At 38.5% G+C, this 17,689-nt stretch overlaps 2 protein-coding genes across 3 annotated transcripts; both read left to right on the top strand.

Annotated features, from left to right (window-relative positions):
• The first annotated feature begins 1 nt into the window (after window position 1).
• On the top strand, window positions 2-11,910 carry atxn7l2a (ataxin 7-like 2a). 2 transcript variants are annotated; one of them, XM_079597309.1, is made up of 10 exons: window positions 2-215; window positions 984-1,052; window positions 2,087-2,411; window positions 3,216-3,454; window positions 3,921-4,003; window positions 4,982-5,193; window positions 5,317-5,491; window positions 6,176-6,297; window positions 7,137-7,980; window positions 11,576-11,910. In XM_079597309.1, the coding sequence occupies exons 1-10, from the start codon at window positions 86-88 to the stop codon at window positions 11,591-11,593; spliced, it is 2,217 nt and encodes a 738-aa protein (XP_079453435.1). In that variant the 5' UTR covers window positions 2-85; the 3' UTR covers window positions 11,594-11,910. The 2 variants fall into 2 exon arrangements, with proteins under 2 accessions (XP_079453435.1, XP_079453436.1); XM_079597310.1 differs by lacking the exon at window positions 2-215 and adding an exon at window positions 745-867.
• A 1,227-nt stretch (window positions 11,911-13,137) lies between these two features.
• On the top strand, window positions 13,138-17,024 carry cyb561d1 (cytochrome b561 family, member D1). The gene is made up of 3 exons (XM_079597314.1): window positions 13,138-13,552; window positions 14,475-14,512; window positions 15,191-17,024. The coding sequence occupies exons 1-3, from the start codon at window positions 13,378-13,380 to the stop codon at window positions 15,692-15,694; spliced, it is 717 nt and encodes a 238-aa protein (XP_079453440.1). The 5' UTR covers window positions 13,138-13,377; the 3' UTR covers window positions 15,695-17,024.
• The last annotated feature ends 665 nt before the right edge of the window (window positions 17,025-17,689 follow it).

Below are 17,689 nucleotides of genomic sequence, written 5' to 3' on the forward strand. Positions count from 1 at the left end.
TTCACAGAACAAGTGCGCGCACACGCAGGCTCCCTCTGCGCCCGCGGGAGCGCGCAATGTGACGTCAGCGCCTTGCCGCGCAGTGATGATGGCGGTGCGTGAACGCGCAGTTAAAGTAATGGCTGCTCTGGAACGGCGGGTGCCTTGTCTCGATGATTTCGTGGGCCAAAGCTGGAGCGTCTGGACGGAAAGAGCCAACCTGACAGCATCGGAGGGTGAGTGAGCACTTCGTTGCTGGTATTTCTCCATCAACCACAAAAAAGTCTCACGGATGTGCTTTATTTTTCGTGGAAAAGGCACGGCATCCCAAACCATGTTACCCAAACAAAGAACCTGCCGGGTCCTAGTGCCGGCCGGGTTACGCGCTTGCGCTCTCTCTCTGATCAGTGTCGTCATAATAGAACGTGTTCCGTGTTCGTTTTGTCTGGAACTTCAAATGTAACAAACGCAATCAGTTTGAAACCACGAATCTCCTTTAGTCAACGGGCACATTATCAAATCAGTTAATAGTACAGGGCTCATTTGCAGGTAGTTTTTATTTTGGCCCCACCCACAGAAGAGCTTGTGCTTCACAGATGACCAGTTCATGGCACAGATTGCATTTCACATTGAAAATCTTGGGGAATATAAACTTAAATATTGGCTTGATCCCATATTATTACTCCCATTAAACACCATAGTATGCGTAATTCAATACATGTCCCTTTTTCTCACAGTTTTGACTCCATATAGTGCATTCAAGACTGTAACCATCTATTCTGGACCAAATATAGTCCACCTTAGAAGAACCCATCATAGATCTGAATATTGGAGGGGACACGTCCTTCTCAATGTTTATCCGGCCCTTTTGGATTGTTGGATTTTAAGGTTGGATGTACATAAGAGCCCCATATGTGTTGGTAAAGCATTGATGGATAATGCTTCAATAAAGGTCATGTTTTTATGTACCCTCTCTCTACACTTCCTCCAATCACTTTTTATAGGGTCCGATGGAGATGAATACAGCAAGAATGGCAAAAAAGCGACGGAAACCATGACGCTGAGGAAAGAGGGTAGGCGTTATATACTTTACTTTGATTTCATCGGGAGACAGCGGTATTATCATGAAATGAACCCATTTAGTGATGGACTGATATATAAGCTGAATAATTGGCCGGTATTTGGCTGTTTTGAGATGATCAACATTAACAAATAATGTGGTGGTTCTTCCTCTCAGGTCCAACATCTATAAACAGCCTTATAAATGTATAATAAACATTTTGTTTTGTGAAATTCAAGTAAGTGTCATATTTTTTCATTCAATATCAGTAGTTTCAATTCAACCGCTATTATTACAATGTTATAAGGTGAACTCAGGTAAATTACCCAGTTTAAACAGTGCAATTTACCTAAATTCAACCTATCAGCATTATATAATCCATCAACCACCCTTCTCTTTAAATGTTGGCACAAACCATTGAAATGTCCACATTGGTTGACCTCTAAACCCATTCTAACATTCTGTAATTTCATCCTTGTAGTAAAACCCCCTTATAATTAACATTTTTCTAATAAAGACCATTGGAGTTTTTCAATTATGATGAAGAAAGTAGTGGTCAACCTAGATATATTTGTTTTCTTTAAAGCAATACCAACGTGGTAGCTATGTCACTCAATATGCATAATATTTGGCAGGTGAGACACTTAAAATTTGCTGGAATTATTTTTTGGTCAACAATTAAGACAATTACTGACAGCCTAGTTGATGAATATATATATTTATTCTGTTTTCAGTTTTAACTTAATCCTGCAAGCAGACATTGCTTTTTGACCAATGCTGATAACCTTAAGATAATCAAAAATGTTGTTTATTTTAAACAAATGGTTTAAACACAATTTCATATTTTTGTGATGATAATGTGAAATATTTGTTCAATTTAACCTTAAGATTGTCAAATATCGGGCGGTCACTAGTATGAGCTGCCTAGCATGTTTAGTTGACTTGAGTCCTTCTCTCTGGAAAAATGTGTGCATTTGGAAACATTTTCTGTAGTATGAGTTTTCGATCATAGCTAATTTGTCCCTATTGTTTTGTATGCTTCTGCAGATATGTCCATCTTCGGTCATTATCCTGGGCACGACGACTTCTTCCTGGTGGTGTGTGGCCACTGCAGTCAGGTGGTGAAGCCTCAGGCATTCGAAAAGCATTGCGAGAGGAGACATGGCCCTCTGGGTAAGCTCTATGCACACCTCCGCTCCACCCCACCTCCACCTCAGCAGCAAAGACCTCGCCACGGACACACCCCTCCCTCCCACGGAACCTCCTCTTGGAGTGGCAGGAACCAGAACGTCGGGCCCCCGCGGGCGTCTCCACAATCTCCCTCTACTCCGCCTCAATTCAGACACTCAAAACCTCCGAAAGATGGAGTTTGGTAAGATTAACGAAAATCTGATCTTGTTATTTTATGTTTAAGGGATAGTTCGCCCAAAAATGAAAATTGTCATAATTTGTCGGTCCAAACCTGTAAGACTTTTGTTCATCTTCAGAACACAAAATGAAGATATTTTTATTGAAATCTCGTCATGTCTGTCTGTCTTTTGAAAGTCTATTCACCCAAAACTCTGATGTTCAAAGTGCTTATAAAGAGATTAAAAAATTAAGTTTTCGATTACTCTATACGATGCACAGTTTTAATTTAGGCTTATATTCACATATAAACATTGATCAGCGAACATAAACAGAAGCTCAACCATACTTGCTTGACGCTCAAGAAAAAACCTCATTGGTTCTTGCGGAAGCTCAAATGTGCTAGAGTGGCACGTGAGAATGAACCTCATTGGTTCTTGCTCGTCAAGTGAGCATGCTTGAGCTTCCGTTTACCGAATTTGAATGCAATATGTACGTTCGCTGATCAGTTTTTATGTGAATAAAAGCCTAAATTAAATCTGTTCATCATATAAAGCGAGTCTCTTCAGTAGACTTGGATTAAACTGCTAGATACATATGAATTTATTTCACGTTCTCGTTTTGATGCGTCAGAGATTTGGGTGCATAGACTTTCATTGGTGGAACAGAAATCATTGTGTTCCAAAGTTTTATGGATTTGGAACAACATGAGAGTGAGTAAATAATGACAGAATTTTCATTTTTTGGGTCAATATCTCTTTAAAAGAGTGTCTGAAGTGTATGAATCTGATCATTTGTGGTTATTAATAAATGACTATCTTTTCCCCAGGCACTCGCCTTCAAACTCGAGTCATTCAGAATCAGCTGTTTTTAAGCAGCCGCCTCCCATCGAATCCACGCGGAGCTCCCCTCCTCCTACTCTCAGAGACCCCCCGTGGCCACATGGAGGCCCATCGCCCAATCGACCTTCCTCAACTGAGAGGCCTCAATCCCAGAGAGGCGAGGCTGCCTCGGCCCCTGTCGGCTCCGGACACCTCCGTGGGCCGAGGACGTACAAGATGGTCTCCAGTAAGTCCTGACCGGAATTAGACTGATATATTGTAGACCTCATGTAGCTCCGCCCCTTTTCAGCGCTGTCCTCGTTGTTCTGTCTTATAGAAAATGATTACTTCGAGTTATCGCTGCTAAAGGTGGTTCTACAAGCAGTTAAATCATAGGATGTACTTGGTCGCACATAACTTCTCATTTTGGCTTTAGTTTTGTTAAATGAATAATCACAGTGTAATGTGGTGTTCATCTGAGGTTGTATTTACCTAATTTTAAGACCAAATAAATTTTTTTATCATGTCCTGATATGTAAAAACCATAGAATTCAAAAGGTTGTACTAAATTATTATATTTATAGTATAATAACAATAGTTATTTTATACTAATATTTTATATATATGACTCTCTTGGCTTCTGAATTTAAGTACCATCCATGCAATATAGACCACCTAGTCAAAAAAAAAAAACTTTTCAAATTTGTCTGCAGAAAAAGAATGTGACCCCGACAAGCACTGTGGTGTGTTGGACCCCGAAAGAAAGAAAGTTTGTACTCGACTTCTGACCTGCAATGTGAGTTGACCATCTAACCATAACCTGTTTTTAGTGTGCAACGTTTCTTATTCGTAGTGCTCTTTATTCAGGCAGAAGCAGAATGGTTGCTTTTTACTGTCCTGTAGTAGTAGTAGTGGAAGCGTATCTTGCCATCAGAGTGTTGAAGCCCTTCCCTGGACACTGGTTTCAGTGTGTAGACAGACAGGAAGTTCAGCCGACGTGACTAACAGGAAATGGGGAAGGGATTACAGGAAAAGCCTCTTCATTTGTGTAGCGCGGCTTCAGGTTTTTGTTAAATCAACAGAAATGATCTGTCTGTAGGACTAGTCAGTGCAGCTAAAATACAAATATAACAATTCATGAACTTCTCTTTTCCTTTCATGTTGTCTTTTTTTTTTTTACGAAATCATTCTATCATGAGAAATATTTCACAGGAACTTAAATTACAATTTTTGAGTGATGAATGACTAAAGTATTTGGGTGATAAAAGATTATTAACGATTTAATATTCATGAGTTATGAGATCAGAGATTGTGAAGGAGTGAGAAAAAGCACATTAAACTGCCTAATAAAAAGTGTATTAAAAATAATTGAGGGTGAAATATTGCAAATTGATGTTGAATTTTTGATATATCAGGCATGTTTACTCGGGTACCCAAATTAAGAAACAATGTGTCTTGCTTTACAGCTAAATTATGTTTTTCAAAATCTAGGGCATAGTGCTACACGTTATATTAAATGGGTTTTTTTTGGCCATACTTTTAGAATAACGCCTTGTGCAGTCATCAGGGTGAATGCTTCTTCTAAATTATTTATTCAAACCACACAATCCCTTAAAGGCTTTCTAGTGCTTAATATTCCACAAAAGCCAAAACCACAATTCCTGTTGAAAGCGATTGCGCTCTCATCAGTGCAAACCAGTTAGCATATGTTTTATGAATGAAAGTGTGTTGCAGGGTTTCAGTCCAAAAAAAACCATCATCATCTTTCCTCCAGATTCATTCCATTCATCAGCGCAGGAAGGTGCAAGGCAGAAGTAAAAACTTTGACCAGCTGGTGGCGGAGCTGAAGATGAGTTCGAAGGCTCGGGATCGTGTATCTCAGGCGCCGGAGAGTTCATCTGCTCCGACTGTAAGCCCAGAACCTCCCAGAGATGCACCTGCACCGCCTCTCTGCCGGAGACCTCTGACCAACAGCCCTGCATTTAGGTTAGAAACATCGAATCATATCTCTCTATAATATAAATGCAATCTGTAAGTGAACTGTTAAAGTACATGTTTCGCGAGTAGTTACCTGAGGTCTTTAAAGACATCTGACTGTTTGTGTGGCAGAACACCGACATTGTCTGAAAGCGTGGAGGAGGATAAACCCCATCTGGAGGATGGCAGCACACGACCACACTCTCCTCTCACCCAGGCCAACATCTCAGGTGACGAGAGCGAAGGAGAAGGGAACGATGACCCCGCAGACTGGCACTCAACTCCATGGCATCCCAAACCAGCCGCGGTACAAACACTTACACCCTGTCATCTAGTGTTACTGTAATTATGCAGTAGCCAGGCATTAAGAGTTGTAGATGTAGTTAAGGTATGCATCACTATTATGATTGTTCATAATTGGGCTTAGAGATTTGAGTAAATCCTTCGGAACTGCATAGCAATGTCCTGGCAACCATCCACAGACTATCCTAGTATTGTGACTATCCTATTTTTATGAGCACAAAAATCTAGCTGTTTACTTCAGACATTACAGGAGATTGGGTCTCATTCAGTAAGCATGCATGTGCACAAATTTGTGAGTGTGAAATCTGGGTACAAAAAAAACGTTCATACTAAAATTTCATTGAAAAATGGAACCGAAACCACACAAACGCAAAAGTACTTTATGTGGCCTTATAATCGTGTTACAAGTTACATTTCGTGTTACAAGTTATATTTCATTTTAAGATAATTATTATAATATATTAATTATATTATATAAAATTAATAAAGCAATTTAATTTTGTCTTAAATATATTTCATCATACGCAGCTTTCACTGTATTATAGCTTCAGCTGCGAGGTATCTCTGAATAACGGAGATATATAGTTTTTGAGAACATGCTTGTCATTGCTCGAGGATTATTGGTGTATTATAACTCTTTATACAGTCTATATATTAAGAGTGTTAATCCTTGACTTTCCCCCCATAGCTTTGTTCATTTGGGAGTCATTCTCTGGGTCACGGAGTCTTCACTTTCGATCGACGATTGCACCATCTACGGTCTGCCATGAGTGTCATGGTGGAGAACCACCTCAGCGCACATCTGTGGAAGTAAGAACCTCCTGACTTATAAATGCTCTATCATAACAGTATGATTGTGTCATAGATGCAAACAGTGTGGTCATATTAACAAAAGGCTCAAAAGCAGGCGCTGCTGCTGTGGCAATCTCCAAAATCTCATAAAACACATCACAAACATGTCCAAGTAATACTTCACCCTGATATCAAAAGGAAAAAATAAGAAATTATATTATGAATTGTGAACAAAGCTGCTTCTTTTCTTTTTTTTAAATTTCATATTTTTGTACTGCCTTTTTTTATCCTGATTTCAATCCTTTTATTACAGCAATGAGAATCGCGTATTTTTTTTTTTTAAATGTCCCGCTCGTGCTCATCCGTATAATGGTATCATTCTGTCATACTTTTGCCTTTAAAAAAAAAAGCTTTATGCTGGTCGCTATTAACTTCCATTATATGGACGAGCAGGAGCGGAACATTTTTAAAAACATCCTTTTGTGGTCCAAAAAAAAAAGAGAAGGGCATAGATGCATTAAAACTACACCAGGGTGAGTAAATGATAACTTTTAATAATTTTTAGGGTGCATTATCTCTTTAATTTGAATAAAAATACATAATGTAAATTTTTTATTTTAAATTTTTTTTTTGGGTCAAATGTGACACTCAGATTACGTGCTTTGAGCCTGTTCCAAGATCCACTAGCTTCATGGTATTTTTTCAAGGTAGCTCTAAGGTTAATCTCCATTAGTTAAATCTCTTCAGACCCTAACGGAACCGAGTTCTTTCTCACAAAGCTGTGTCTTTACTCCCTGTACTGCATGCCAAAGTCAATGTTCTTCTGATTTCCCCCCTGATTCCTCTCCTACTCACAGAAAAATACCTCAAGCATCAGATCCTCATTCCCAGAGTCCCCCAGCCAAGCCTGCAGCTGTCCCTGCCTCTCCTTCCTCCATTTCCCAGCATTCCAAACAGAAAGCAGGAAGTCACAACCCGACTTCCCTCAAGACTTCCTTCTACTCTTCCCACGGACCAGGCAAGGAGCCAAACCCACAGAGTTCATCCACCAGCAAGGCTTTCGGTCAATCCGAGAACTCGGGGGGTGGTCAGTCCACAGCCTCCCCTTCTAAACTCCTCGGTCGAACTCCTGCTCAATCGGGCCCCGGTCGGCCCAAGAATCCGGTCGGCCGCCCCAGCAAACATCAGCTGCGTCTCAGGGAACCAGATCGGACGTCCACGACGGACTCCTCTGCACTGCGCAAACGGAAAGCCTCTTTCCAAGAGGCGGACGCCGTCAGCCCGGACAAGAACTGCATGTCCCAGAACAAGGGGCGGCCCCTCATCAGCAAAACGCCACCGTCAGCCTCTCACGGACAAACTAACGGCTCGCTTTCGCCGGGAAGCAAGCCGCGTCCCCAGCTCACGCCCTCGGATCCCCACGCGCCCTCCTCGTGGGCCTTTAAGAGGACTCACCCCCCGGCCCACCATTCGGCGCCGGACGCTGCCCCGCACAGCCGAGGAGTGGACTCAGGACTGCACGGCAGGGTGGCCAGCTTTGATCACAAGGGTTTGGGGAAGAAGCGCAAGAGCAGCGGCTCCTCTCCGCCCTCCAAACCCCACCGGCTGCCCACCTCCCCTCATTCCGGCTTCTACCCATGGAAAGAAAGCAAAGGGGCGGGACTCTCCATAGGAGGGGAAAAGAAACTCAGCACACAAAAGGTGAGCAAATGTTTAGCTTCGTTCGTTTTTAATATCTCTTTCCACTGTAACTCTTGAGGAATGGTTATAAAGGGATTTAATAATGAAATTTACCAATAGATTTGTAGAAGTAGGCCCAGATTTAAAGGGTTCACCCAAAAATGAAAATTGTCATTATTTATTGACCCTCATGTCGTTCCAAACCCATAAGACTTTCATTCATTTTCGAAACACAAATGAAGAACTTCTAAATGAAATCCCTCCTTTGACAGCTACGTAACTACCACTTTTACGCTTCAAAAGTTCATAAAGAAATCGTAATCGTAAACAAATCCATATTAATTGAGCGGTTTAGTCCAATTTTTCTGAAGCGACTTGATGGCTTTATATGATGAACAAATTGAGTTTAGGCTTTTATTCACATATTTATCAACACACATCAGTTATGATAAACGGAAGCTCAAGCATGTTCGCTTGACGTGCGAAAACCAATGAGGATCATTCTCGTGTGACGCAGCACGTTTGAGCTTCAGCAAGAACCAATGAGGTTCATTCTTGTGTTACGCAGCACGTTTGAGCTTCAGCAAGAACCAATGAGGTTCACTCTCGTGTTACGCAGCACGTTTGAGCTTCAGCAAGAACCAATGAGGCAGGGTGGGAAATTAACTTTTTTGTCCACCAGCCACAGTGGCTGGTGGATGCCCAATTTTACCAGCCACTTATATTTTTTACCAGCCACTTTTTCCGGAATTCAAATTGCAAGAAAGAAATTGCTTCAATACGTTTTTTATTTATTTCAGGGTACCCCCAGGATCCTCCAGCTTAAATTCAAGGCTTTTTAAGACCTTTTTAATACCATTTCAAATTAAATTCAATGCCAACTTCGTACCCATTCCAACATAAGTATGAGGGGAAAATGTCAAATCTGTATACATTTTAAACCCTGGAAAATAATGATGTAGGGTACTTGAATTAAATAAAACATTTTATTTAAATGATCAGTCATATTTAATACATACGCAACAGCGTTGTAGTGCGCTTGGTGTGTGTAGGCCAGTGTTCATTTTGGCAACCATTTTTGATTCAGTCTTAGTCTTCATCTTCAGACGAAAATGCTTATGAATGCAAACTTTTAGTCATTACTTTTAGTAAACTGCAGTTACTTTAGGTAGCTATTTTATATGTAGTCTTTAGACAGAAAATGTCATAATTATTCTCTCTAGGCCATTCAATTAAGCTTATGAGAAATTATTTACATTGCACTCTTTAGCAGTAGCACTTGTGCAATTCTACATATCCCTTTTCCTAAGTTCCTCTCTTCCAATTAGACTGCAGTCACACCTTTTCCATTATAAGGGACAATATTCGCCCCCTTTAATACATTTTTTCATTTAATTTTTAACCTTTATAATACCTTTTAAAAATAAATAATGCTTTAAATAAAACAATGTTCAATAAATATGCAATGTTAAAAAACGTTTTTAATATTAATAAAAATATTATATTAAAATAGCCAGTAGGTGGCGGTCATCGAGTCATTCATTCATTGAATCTCACGATTCGTTCAAAGCCACAGATTTCGTTGCAAAATAGAGCAATAAGCCTGACTACTGTTTTAAATGCAGTACATCACTTAAATGTTACCTTTTTTTTTTTACTGTTGTATAAAATCAATGTCACATTTGAAATCGTGTGGATATTCGGGAAACATTGCATTCTTGCTCATATGATCAACATTAAAAACACTGCTGGATATCAGCCTGCATTTTGATCGCAGATTTAGTCGCACAAACAGCGCAAGCGGCTCGTGACAGAACACAGACCGACTGAATGACACTTTAATTTAAGTAGAAAATCTCAAATAAAGATCGCTGAACTCCAGCTTGTCTGTGTTTTCAGATAATCCGCGCTTCAGCAGTGTAGAGAGCGCGCACGCATGGTTAAAAATAATTTCCCTTTCTTCTGCACCAGCTCAGCTCAGCTATATATACACTTTTTATTTTATTTTTATTCTCAGCTTAGCTATGTGTATAAGTTATACAGTATAACGGGCTCTTCAGCGCCGTGACACAGCGCTGAAAACCAATCAAAAGAGTTACTCGACAAAAGTGTATTATTGTTACTTAGCAACCGCATTCTTTGACAAAGGCTGTCCAATCCGTACAATGAAATCACTTGCAGCATGTGTTACTATACATTCAATGTTAAGTCAATGTAAAGACGCGTTTATGCGCGTCTGGTGGTCCTGTCCTGGTCCCTCGGTGGATGCGAATTTTTGCGAACTGTATTCGCTTTTGGTGCGAACGCAGCATTATTATAATCCACCCGCCACTGTGGCTGGTATACACGGCAAAGTGACCCGCCACTTTGAAAAAGTACCCGCCCTCGGCGGGTGGCGGGTGCTAATTTCCCACCCTGCAATGAGGTTCACTCTCGTGTTACGCAGCACGTTTGAGCTTCAGCAAGAACCAATGAGGTTCATTCACGTGTTACGCAGCACGTTTGAGCTTCAGCAAGAACCAATGAGGTTCACTCTTGTGTTACGCAGCACGTTTGAGCTTCAGCAAAAACCAATGAAGTTTGTTCTCACGCGTCAAGCAGGATCGGTTAAACTTCTGTTTGTTCGCTGATTAAAGTCTGTGATTAAAAGCCAAAATTCAATTTGTTCATCATATAAAGCGATCGAGTCTATTCAGAAAATTTGGACTAAACTGCTCAATTCATATGGATTCGTTTTACGATCTCTTTATGGATGAATCTCCATTTGTGAACAGACCCTTTAATTTCTTAAAATTGCTTTTTTGTTTTCCTTACATTTTTTTTTTCCATAGTAAAATAAAACCTGTAGCTGTACTTTACCCCTTTTTTACCAAATAATTTTGTCAGATAAATACTTAAACCAAGTTTTGTGTTTTGTGTTCTTCCCTCAAATTTTAAATATATCAAATATTTTCCTCATATTTTTGTTTTAATCAAACTTGTAGGGTTAGGGTGCAATTCAGTTATTTCCTTTACCTGTTATTTCATTTCAACAAATGTACAAATTCTAAAGTTTTCCTAATTTCTTATGAATAAAAGTGTTGTAATTGTTGACATATGTAGATTTCTCTTGCAAGAATGCATTGATTTTAAAAGTGACATTAAAAATGTTTTTCAAATAAATGCTGTTCTTTCTATTCATCAAAGGAATGTAAAAAAAATTATTATGGTTTCCATAAAAAACATAAAAAAGCACAACTATTTTCAACATTGATAAGAAATGTTTGAGGAGCATATAAGAATGAAGGATCATGTGACACTGAAGACTGGAGTAATGATGCTGAAATTTCACAGGAGCAAATTGTAAGCGTATTATTCAGTTGTGCTTTCAGTCAATTGTTTTATTTGTGATAATGAAATGAAACATGCCAAATTGTGCAGAAGCAATTTTTTTTACATTTTACAATATTCAAGTATAAAGAGGTTTTTAAATGTGTTTTTACTGTAATTTTAATTTAACGCAGCCTTGGTGAGCAAAAGAGACTTACTTTCATATGCAATGTTGCCTTTATGAGGGGCTTGTGTATAATATGGTTTATTATTATTTTAATTTGTTTTCTATCGCCTTTTTCCACAGCCAAAATTGCACCACTGAGAGTGCCAGCCTTACAAGCCACTAAAAGAGCGAGCCCTACGAACTCTACCATATAGAACTATGGACGCAGGACTCCGGATGGTTGACTGACTGTTTGAATTGTGTATGTGTGTGTGCGCATGTTTAGCTACTATGAATGTCTGTCTGTCTGTGTGTGTGTGTGTGTGTGTGTGTGTGTGTGTATGTATGTGGACGTGTATGAAACAAGATGGGGGAGTGAATTTCTCTGTGAATTCAGAAAATACCTCAGAATCTACTGAATAATGCTGCTACGTAAATGTTGTTTATAAAATGGATTAAAATATTCTTTATACTCAGCACTGTCTGTATTTCACTCAATGTTTTGTTTTAAAAGTAAACTTTAATTGTATGTGTGAGAGCGAGAGAGAGAGAGAGAGAGAGAGAAAGAGTGTGAGTGAGAGAGTGAGGTGTGTGTGTGAGAGAGAGAAAGAGAGGTGTGCGTGTACTGTATGTAGTGTATATATAAATTATATTTATTTATTTTATAAAAAGTATTTTTAACACCACTGAACGAAATGTATTAAGCATGTTTTTTGTTGTTGTTTACTTCATACACGGTCTAAGTTTTTTTATTATTTTTTATTATGCCCCTATAACTTATTCGTCTTGAATGTGTTCTTTTTAAATGTAATCTCCATAAATCTGTTTTAAATAATCCATATCCATGAGATGCTGGAAAAATTATGGAAATTGGCACACCTTTTCTGCCAAGTGTACAAAAATTACAAATTGTCACCGGTTCGCCTCTAGATATCTTCCTGCTCTATTTTTCTCATTTTTATGTCTTGCGCGTCCATTACTCTGGCAAAATATTCGCTCTTAAATATTAAGTAGGTCACTGTTACGTTACATGTTTATTTTGAATATTCAAAAGGCTATGCCGACGTTCCTCGGCTATTGTCCTATAGTGAACGCTCGTTCATGAATATTAATGTGGTCATGCTCGCGTTGCTCGGTAACCTTCCAATCGCAGCCATAGATATACGCAGAAACCACATTCGACCGACCGTTCCAGACAAGTCGGCGGGCCCGCCATCATGCAACGGTCAATCTGTTGTCACTCTCAGTAAGAAGAATCAATGCTGGCACAACATAGCGCAGCTTCTGGTTGCGAAACCTCTGAGATTTAAATTCCCGAAGAAATTGGATAACTTTTTATAGTTGAGAATGTGTTGGGTTGTGTTTTTATATGTATTAACTCAACTCAATATTCCATGTTTTACTATGGCAATGTTTTCACTTTTCCTATGCTAACTTTTTAATGTTGTGTGAGCTGACGCCTTAAGTTGTATTGTGTTAGTTTAGCAAAATCATCTGATGAAGTCTGTTTCATTTATAGATATTCATGCATGCGTTACTACCGTTTCAGACTTGCAGACTTTCGTCAACTTGCTTTCGAAATGTTCACAGACCGCTCCAATATGGCGGACAGCTTACATGTTGCGGCTCATTGTAACGACCGCAAATGAGGTATCTATAGTCTTTGAACACAACTGCATGGCTCCTGAATATTAAGAGACAACACTTAACCGTATCCAGGAAATGCGTTTTTTTAGTAGCACTGTCACACCAACCACTAAACAGGAATAACAGCTTATATTCTTTTTAAACGGAGTTGTAATGTTATGCGTTTCGGTTCCAAAAGCCCCGGATAAATCTGGTTTGATGAATATCAGTGGGGATGACACGGAAGTCTTAAGAGACCGAATTATCTGCTGTGTAGTTTGGACTTAAATGTAAATACTGAAGTGAGTTGCTGAGGAATGCCGCTCGGGACGCGCTCGTCGTCGGGTGTGGAGTACAGCGCGGTTGGAGAGGGACTCGGGATGCGGGACTTCTGGCTCTATGTGTGGCTGCGCAGAGTGTCTGTGGTCGCTGCGCACATCATTTCCCTCGGCCTGATCATTATCATTTCCATACTGTCCAGACCAGGAACAAGTGAGTTATTTCACTTTTCTTTTGCATTTACAACCGCATGTACATATTTGATACATAAAGTAGCCTACCTACATGTTGTCAGTCTGTGGCAGTACCATATGGTAATGCACTATGCCACAATACTGAAATTCAAGTGGCATTTACATGGTACTTAAAGGGATAGTTCACCTAAAAATGAAAATTCTGTCATCATTTACTCACCCATAAGTTGCTCCAAACCCGTGTGAATTTCTTACTTTTTCTGAAAAGAAGATATTTTGAAGAATATGGGTAACCAAACAGTGGATGGGACCCAATTGACTTCCATATATAAAAGAAAATTCATACTATTTCATAGTTACCCATATTCTTATAAATATCTTCTTTAGTGTTCAGAAGAAGAAATAAATTCATGTTTACTTTGCGATACATGTCCAAGAATATGGTACTATAGTGTACTTTATGGTGTTAAAAAGTAGGCTATTCGGAAAACTTTATTTAAAAAAAATTATGTAGCACGTATTCCTGACTAAAAAATAATAAACCTATAGACTTTTATTGAATTATAATTATAGTATAAAAATTAATGAAAGTGCCATGCCATTTCCACAACAAAGTACCTTGGTTAGCATAGTAGTCTTGTACTGTAAGTGCACTGTTGTATTTTTATGGTATTATTAGAAATATATTGGACATTTTACCATGTTTTTAAAGATGTATGATTCCATGGATAATTTTTTTGATAGCCTAGGCTTATACCACATTGGAGTACCATGTAGATAGCATTGTATAAATTAGTATTATTATGTTTAGAAATGTACTATGCTAATTCTATAGTAGAAACATGAACTAATGACTTTGAGCAATTGGTAAGGTTAGGTGTTGATAAAATAAAAATGAATATAAAGTGTTTCTAAATATCATGCTGTGATGATGCTTTCAGGTCTCTTCTCTTGGCATCCTCTCTGCATGTCACTTGGGGTACGTTTTTATGTATTCAATTACACAAGATATTACAATTCATTATGTTTTTAGCCATAGGTTGATAAAAGTCAGATCTCTTTTTTTTTTATAGTCACTCCTGCAGTTTTTAATAATGCAGTGTTTCATTGACTTTCAGCCTCTCAGGGAATGAATAAAATATGTCTTTTGTTAATAATAAATAGAGTGTGGTGAAACACAAAGACAATGGAATTAGCCTCCGCTTCTTTACCATGAGAGTCTGATTACACTGACCTTGATGACAAACACAACACATTCACTTCTAATAACAGGTCATTCTCAGAATCTGACTCATGAACAGTACATTAATAGACAGAACAGTTAGTATGTCATACACTACCGTTCACTCAGCACACTTTTACCCTTTCGTGTATTTTAGTAATCGTCATGAATTCGGTATCAATCGAAAGCTTAAACACTCAATATTCATCCTGTGAAAATTGTTTTGAACATTGTTGGAAAAAAATTATTTGTCAAATAATATTTGACATTATTACTGTATTTTTGATCATACAAATACAGCCTTGGGGAGCATAACCGACTTCTTAAAAAAAAGAAGTGATATTGTATATTGAACTTTTTCCAAAAAAGCAGGCCAGTTTGTGTTTTACTTGATATGCCCCGTTTAAACATGTTCTGTTTTCTCTCCCGTCTTAGTTTTGCCTGTGTATGACTGAAGGGATCCTGCTTTTCTCCGCTGAGGGAAACCCGTTCTGCTTCAAATCCCGCAAGTGGAAGGTCCGCCTGCACTGGTTCTTTCAGGCCCTGCTGCTGGTGTGTGGCGCTACAGGATTCGGCTTCATGGTGGCCAGTAAGAACATAAAGGAGCATGCGCACTTCACCTCCTGGCACAGCCTGCTGGGAGTCACTACGATGGCTGCTACTGTCCTGCAGGCCATGTGTGGCGTCCTTCTCCTGTTCCCCAAACTCATCAGCACTTACTCGTTTCCTCGGTGGAGACTGTATCACGCCACCTGTGGTCTGGTGGCCTACCTGCTGGCCACCGTCACGGTCATGTTAGCCATGTTTACAGACTGGTTTCAAGCCTCGGTGACGGGCCCAATCTGGTATATCTTCCTACTCCTCCCACTTTTCCCAGCCTTAGTGGTGATGAACCAAATCACTAGTGCCTTCCTGCCCAAAAAGAAGATTACTAGTTGAAAACTAAAGTCTCAAATTAGAGCCTTTAGCCGTATATATATATATATATATAACAAGCAGTTGAGATGGGGCCTGCAGTCATACTAACAGCTGAGAAAAGGCTGTTTAATTCTACATTAGAAAGGAAAACTATAAATATTCATCCAAGCCAGTAGGTGGCACTGTAAAGGGAGCGAAACGTACAAATAGCATTTTTGTGTCCTTAAAGAGCACTTTTGGTGAGAGGGGTGATCATAGGGTCATTCCCACGAAAGTGAGCAATTAAAGGTGGTTAGCGAACTAATAACTTTATATAGTTATTTCAATGAAGTAAATTTGCTGTTTATAATCACGCGATCCTGCGTGTCTTTTATTCACCGGGGATTTTAAAATGCGTATTTAATCTTGTAAACCCAAGGACTATGCACTGAAAATATAGTTGCATATTTTCAATGTTTACATGTTTGTTAAAATATAAAAAGAATGTTTTACCTTCATAATGAGTATGTACTGGTGCACACTTTCTACTGGTATGCCGACTACTGATCTTTTGTTCTTAAGGACATGCTTGAACATTGTAAATTAGTAAATATATATTTGCATTTTTTTGTTTTTTTTTACCTAATACAAGCAACTGTTTTTTTTTTTACTATGCACTGCTGAATGAGCCTTGCGGCACTCTGGGAAAATGAACAAAATGGCATTTGCATTGCAGGAATATGCTTATTGTAAACTTGTAAATGTTATAGGTATATGTGACCCTGGATCACAAAACCAGTCACAAGCAGCACGGGTATATTTGTGGCAATAGCCAACAATACATTGTATGCTTTTATGCCAAAAATCATTAGGATATTAACTTAAGTAAAGATCATGTTCCATGAATATATTTAGTAAATTTCCTACCATAAATATATAAAACATTTATTTTTGTGAGTGGATGCAGCAAAATCACGAAAATAAATGGACAACTTTAAAGGAGATTTTCTCAATGTTTAGATTTTTTTTGCACCCTCAGATTCCAGATCTTCTGTTCTGTCCTAACAAACCATACATCAATGGAAAGCTTATTTATTCAGATTTTAGATGATGTATGTAAGACCCATGTGACTGGTTTTGTGGTCCAGGGTCACACATTATTGTTGTCTTCGTCTCTTATTTTTAACCCCATCCTTGTGAGTTTTACGTTATTTGAGAGAGCTGTAGTTCAGTTTTGTTGCCGAATCATTTAATTGTGTGCCTTCCTCTTCTTAATTGTCTGTATGACACTTTCCTGAACAACATGACATAAAATGAAAGTTATTTTGATGTTTTTTTCTTTGTCTGGCCTAGACAGGACTTTTCCCCCCAATATTTATTTTTATTATGGCTGATAATAAATATGTTTTGTGTGTTATTTTAAGAAAACGATGTAAGCTTCAGTCTTAATATAAACCCTAGTATTATCTGCATCCAATATTGACCAAATAACATTGTTAAAAATGAGAATAGCTGATACTGTTAAATTGTGCATATTTAGTCTGGACAATAAAATGAGCAAATGAATGTGGGCATCTGATGCTTAGTTCAAAGCTTTATTTGTAAAGTTCTTTGCATTATGTGGCACATAACTAGAGATTATTTAGTTCATATATTCCTGTATTATTTATGTGTGCATTCTAACAAACACTAGACTCGTGTAACTGCAGTGTTATGGACTGGTTACTGTATTACTGTATCTGACAGTGCAAGTTTCTGTTGAGTGAACGGTTAGGATTTTTATGAAACTGCACAGTGTGGTCAGGTTATAAGATTTTCAACTACGCTCCTATGAATGTAGAAAAACAATGACTCAGGGTTGTCTATGTATTACTGGCTTATCAACTACAAATATATATATTATAGAATAATATTTTACTCTATACTGTATGAAATGTATTTTAGGGTTGGTGTGATCTTTCTTATGAACAGTAAATGATTGTTTCTACTCAATGCTACTTAATTTCTATAAAATAAACATAAGCATCATTTAAAAAA

Source organism: Phoxinus phoxinus (genome assembly GCF_949152265.1).
Source record: "Phoxinus phoxinus genome assembly, chromosome: 22".
Taxonomy (NCBI): Eukaryota; Metazoa; Chordata; class Actinopteri; order Cypriniformes; family Leuciscidae; genus Phoxinus; species Phoxinus phoxinus.